Raw genomic sequence first — 5,596 nt, forward strand, 5'->3', positions numbered from 1 at the left:
GATCTTGACTTTTGAAATTAATTACATTTGGAATTAAGTTAATTAAGAGAGAAGTTACAAAATGGTTTAGGGAATTGACACCTAGCATGGTATTAATTGTAGTAGTTGAGATATTTTGGCATTAAATAAACACACTCGTCCCTCTTACAAGACCACTCAAGTTGTCTTTGCCTCAAATGAGCAAGTGGGATAGCTAAAAGTGGACCCTTCTTTTAGTCTTAATTGAACAGCCAGTTCCATCAGTTTCCACCGTGGCATCAACTTCCACAATACTAGCGCAATCTGAAACATTAGCGGAAAACCTTTGCCCAAGGGGATCATCATTAATAATAGAAGAAATACACTCCATATGTGAATCAGTAGGTGATACAGAAAATGTGTGTGGGATGGAAAGCATACAATTAACCATTGTACAGTTAAGGCATGTCACGTCACCACCACATGAACAAGTAGAAGGAAAAGAATAAAGAGATAAAAAGGAAGAAATTGATTCATCCTCATAAATAGAATCAGTGGAATAAAATTCATAGCAAAAAGAATCATTTTGCAATTCAAGTTCAGAGCATGCATCCTTAACAACAATATCAATCATGTTAACACACAAAAGTAAAGGATGTTTCATAGCCTCATATATGTTAAAGCAAACTTTGTGATCACCTACTTCCATAGTGATAGTACCTTCTTTCATGCTAATCATAGTGTTAGCAGTCCTTAAGAAAGGTTGACCAAGGATTAGTGTGATATCATTTACAAGCTTAGAAGACATGTCAAGCACATAGAAGTCAACAGGAAAAAACAAATCCTTAACTTAGACCAAAATATCCTCAATAATACCCTCAGGATACCTAATAGTCTTATTAGCTAGCCGTAGTACAACAGTGGTATTAGTGGCAATCTCACCCAAGAGGGGGTGAATTAGGTGAGTTATAAAAATTTAAGCGTATTGAAACAGTGAAATAAATAAAAATAGAGAGCTTCAAGTCAGAAGGATTTCATCGCGAAGCAAGGACATAGGATTTATACTGGTTCAGTCTTAACCACTTGACCTACATCCAGTCCTCAGAAAATGTCTAAGATTTCCACTATAATCCCATGATTAAACAGGCTCTTGGTACCTCAGTACAGTAATTGATTTCCTCAATCACTCCCCCTTACTACCTATAAGGTTATAATCTCCCTCAAGAGTCCACACTCTTGAGTTACTCTCTGAAAGTGAGTAAAGTAGTGTATCAATCTCTCTCACAATCGGTGAAAAACAGAGTATTGAATGCAACAGTAAATATTTTAGCAGCAGGTAGCTCATGTATGTAATAACTCATTTAATGCTCTTCGCGGCTTTTATAGTTGGGAAACTTTAATTAACCGTCAGACTAAAGAGCTTCTAGTCGTTGGAAGCTCAGTTGCATGTTTTCCCAGTTGCAATGGTATTCGCCATTAATTTTTATGACACGGTAGGTTAAGGGCTACTAAATATCTGTTGAGCTTCGTATTCTGTAACAATACTTGGAACTAATAAGTTTTTCCTTCAGAATAAAACTCATAAAGATAACTGATCAAGTGATAATAATAAACATTCATGTGGCAGTTGGAAAGGAATCAATCATGAACTAGACATCCTTGATCGAAATCATGATCGATAACTGGTTGATCGATCAAGTTATCGATTGAACAAAGTGAAAGAATTTGAAACAAATAACTATATTTATCGATCAAGTTATGGATTAACCATTGATCTATCAAGTGACCGATAAATGAAAAGAGTGACTTTTGAAAGATTAAGCAGGAAAAGGTTTAAGATCACCTATGGCTTTTAATCCCATAAAATAGAGAATTAAGATTAACTTGAAGGTTGAGAAAAGCTTAAAGATAAAAATACAAGAGATTTTGAATCATTGTGAAAAGCTTGTTATGAAATGAACTTGTACATTGATCGAATAATTGATCAAAAATTGCTTGACTGATCAAGTTATCGATAAAGCTAAGCAAGAGTGTAATGGTTTTCTAAAGACCATTGATCGAATACTTTATCGATAAATGAATGGTAGGAAAATTGATTGATAAAAAGTCAAGAAAAGTATTTTACGATGAAAACGCAAATTGTATAATGTTTGAATAATTGATCGATTAAGGATTGATGGATCAAGTGATCGATAAAATATTGTCTGAAAAACTTAGTTAAAAAAAATGGGGATAAAGCTTGATCGATCACGTTATATGAAAACAGAATATTCAGAAGTTTAGATAATCAATCATTTCATCAAAAATTAAATGATCAATCAGATGATTAAAAACATAACTTAAAAAAGTAGATGCAGTGAGATAATGATGATTGATCATTTGATCAATAAATCATTGATCAATCAAGTGATTGATTAAGAAACCAGATAACAACCTTAAATAGAAACATATCAAAAATTCAGTGAGTGATTGAGCAATGTTTGATCAAGTTATCGATAAATCTCTAATTGAAAAAGTGATCAATAAATGGTGAATAAAACAAAATATAACTTAAGTTGAAGAGCTTTACCATTTATTTGTCTTCTCATTGATAACTTATTTATCGATCATGTGATTGATAAACACTTACCAGAATTATATCTCTTTATCTATCAGCTGTTTGATCATCTAATTATGAAGCAAATGATCGATAATTTTCTGCAGACTTCTATACCAAACAATGTTAACAATGATCGATCAACACATAAAACTTGAATTATTTATCAATTTATCGATCAAACTTAGTACCAACTTTCAAGCACACAGGGACATTTTATCTAACACTTGATCGATTATCTTTTAATCGATCAGCTGATCAATCAACATGTTAAACCAAAACATACTTGACTTGTTATCATCAAAACCTTAAATCTAACATTCTCCCCCTTTTTGATGATGACAAACCACAGGTGTAAGATTAATCAAATTTCATCAGATAAAAATGTAAATTAGATCAAGAATTTAGCAAAACCTCATGACAAAATATTCATGAGTAAATATCAAGCTATCAAAAGTTAACAGACATGCACAACTAATAACATTAAAATACTCTCAGAGTTCAAATTACACTCCAGAAATCAGATTACATAAGGAAAACATAACAAAATAATAGAAGGCATTATAAAAACACAGAAGAACTAAACAGATTCCTTCTCTCCCTTTTTGTCAACATCAGAAGGTGGGAAAGAAGTAGGGACTGTAGGTAAGGTAATGGGAATAGGAAGAGGGGGAAGCTGAGTAAGTGGAGAAATAGCTTGAGAAATGGGTAGAAGAGTCAGAGAAGGAGTAGGTTGAGGAACAGTGATGATGGCTAAAGTAGATGGAATGGGAGAGGATGTTATAGGGATAGAAGGAGAAGCAAGTATGGGAGAGGTAGAGATAGGTGAGGAAGATGGTTCAGGAACAGGATGAGAAGGAGAGGGTAGATGAGATAAGAGATCCTTAAAGCTAAAGGAGGTGCTTGGTACAGAGAAATTATTACAGAGAGAGGCTACCATTCCTTTCAATTCTTTAATTTCCTTTTCAACAAAATCAAATCTCTAGGAAACCTCCTTTTCCAAGATAACTATGGCCTAATGATGAAGATCCAGAACTGTGTAAAGACCCTCAAACTTCCTATCAGATATCTGCCCATATTCCTTGGTTGTATCATAAACTCTCCTCTCAAAATCTTGGAGCTCAGTCTGGAACATCTCTTTCATTGATCTCTCAATAAACGAAGGTCCAGAGGTATAAGAGGGAGCTGCAATGGATTCTGCTTCATCATGTGGTCTGGAGCTATTAGGCACTAGTTGTTTTCCTTTTTCTTTGTGTGCCAGTTTTTGTGATGGTCTGAATGGCACTGGGATTCTCATTTTGTTTAGTTGATTTATGCCAAATGCAGGAACCTTCACTTTAAGTTCTCCTAGGTCAAGAGGCGCAATATTATGCACTTAAATTAGATAGGTGGCCAGTTGAGGATAAGGGATTAGTGTGGACTTAGACTTGTTAGGAACAAAGTCCTTCATTTCATTAAAAATCAGATCCCTATGTTGATCTTTTCTCCATTGATTATTCTGGCCAACAAAAAGTAATCATCTCGGTTTAGATGTGAGAAACTTCTAGACTTATTGATCAGACTCCTTCAATAGATATAGTGGATTATTCTATAATAATCACACATTTGCTTTAGTGGAAAATTAAGCTCCCTTGGGTAGCCATCACTCTGTATTAGAATCTTGTAAGCTTTAATGTCATTCATGTCACCTCCCCTCACAAATTCTTGGGTTCCTAGCAATTCATTCAGCTTGGTACTGGTAAGATTGAAGGTTCCACCTCTTAGTTTGGTATTTAGATAATCATTCACCAGATTATCTTGTTCATCGTATTCCTCCACAAATTCCATATTGCAATAGAATCTCTTAACTACTTCTGAGTAATATTCTCCTCCAATGATCAACCAATTGGAATAGTGTTCAAGTGGATTGCTCAAGTCCAAATTAATTTTCTCATTTTTCTTCACGCCTTTTATATCAACAGAAACCACAAGACAGAACTTTCAATTTGCAAAATCTGCCTTAAACTTAGCCATATTCACATCATTATTCAAATTCCCAACCAAAAACTCAAATGATTTAGATAGAGTACCTTGGGTAGTAACTTGACGTGACGCACACTCACTTGCTTTCTGTTTCCTCTGTCTCAGCTATTTGGGTACAGGAATTCTTAGTGCAGCCTCCACAGGTTTCTGAACTAATGCTTTATCATCAGATTCTATCTCAGATTCCTTAGTAACCAATGACAGCTTAGATTTGGACTTTGACCGTGGAGATTTTCTCTGAGGGATGGGTTGCTCAGAGCTTTGGTCTGGCTTTCTCATGTCTTCAATACACCTCTTTTCTTTGAGGGTTCTTCCCTCACTTAATGTCTATATCTTTTTTTGTGGTAGAGGAAGTAGTTTCTCTGGATTGGGTTTGTTTCTCAGTGCTTTCCTCTTGGCTAACATTTGATTACTTAACTCTTGCCATTTCTCATTGCCCAGAAGAGATTTTGAAGAATGTTTGGTGTTTTGTGGGTTTGAGACACTTGGCAGGGGTTAAAAGAGCTTAGGGAGTGAGTTTGTGTGGAAAGGAGTAAGGAGTTTGATGAAACAGTGAAAATATGAACGTTATAAACACTAAATTTATCAATCAAGTTATTAATCAATGACTGATTGATTGCGTGTTTGATAAATAAGAAGAACGCACAAGACCACTGAAGACAATTATCGATCAAGTTATTGAATTATCAATCACGTTATCAATAAATGTTAAGTAAAAGTGCGTACTTGGTCTGGTTTATTGATCATTTGATTGATTAACACTTTATCAATTAACTTATCGATAATTCTTACTTATTTGACTGATTTGATTGAAATTTTTCATTACTGTTGATTGATATGTTGATTGATAATTGAGTGATCGATCAGCTTATCGATAATTTTCCTTCCATCGTCTCTAGTCAGTTCCACATTCCTTGTTTATTGATAAGTTGATCGATAATTCATGCCAATTCACTATGCATTTATCGATTATACCATACTCTATTCACCTTTGTTTTTCCACGACAAAACAGAGCTTCC

General features: G+C 34.5%; 1 protein-coding gene across 1 annotated transcript; it reads right to left on the minus strand.

Moving 5' to 3' along the window:
• Positions 1–3,134: 3,134 nt before the first annotated feature.
• Positions 3,135–3,494, minus strand: LOC114740395 (vegetative cell wall protein gp1-like). The gene has a single exon (XM_028928543.1). The coding sequence runs from the start codon at positions 3,492–3,494 to the stop codon at positions 3,135–3,137; it is 360 nt and encodes a 119-aa protein (XP_028784376.1).
• Positions 3,495–5,596: the final 2,102 nt, after the last annotated feature.

The sequence above is a fragment of the Neltuma alba genome, unplaced genomic scaffold, assembly GCF_004799145.2.
Source record: "Neltuma alba isolate B1F8T4 unplaced genomic scaffold, ASM479914v2 tig00000546_pilon, whole genome shotgun sequence".
Taxonomy (NCBI): Eukaryota; Viridiplantae; Streptophyta; class Magnoliopsida; order Fabales; family Fabaceae; genus Neltuma; species Neltuma alba.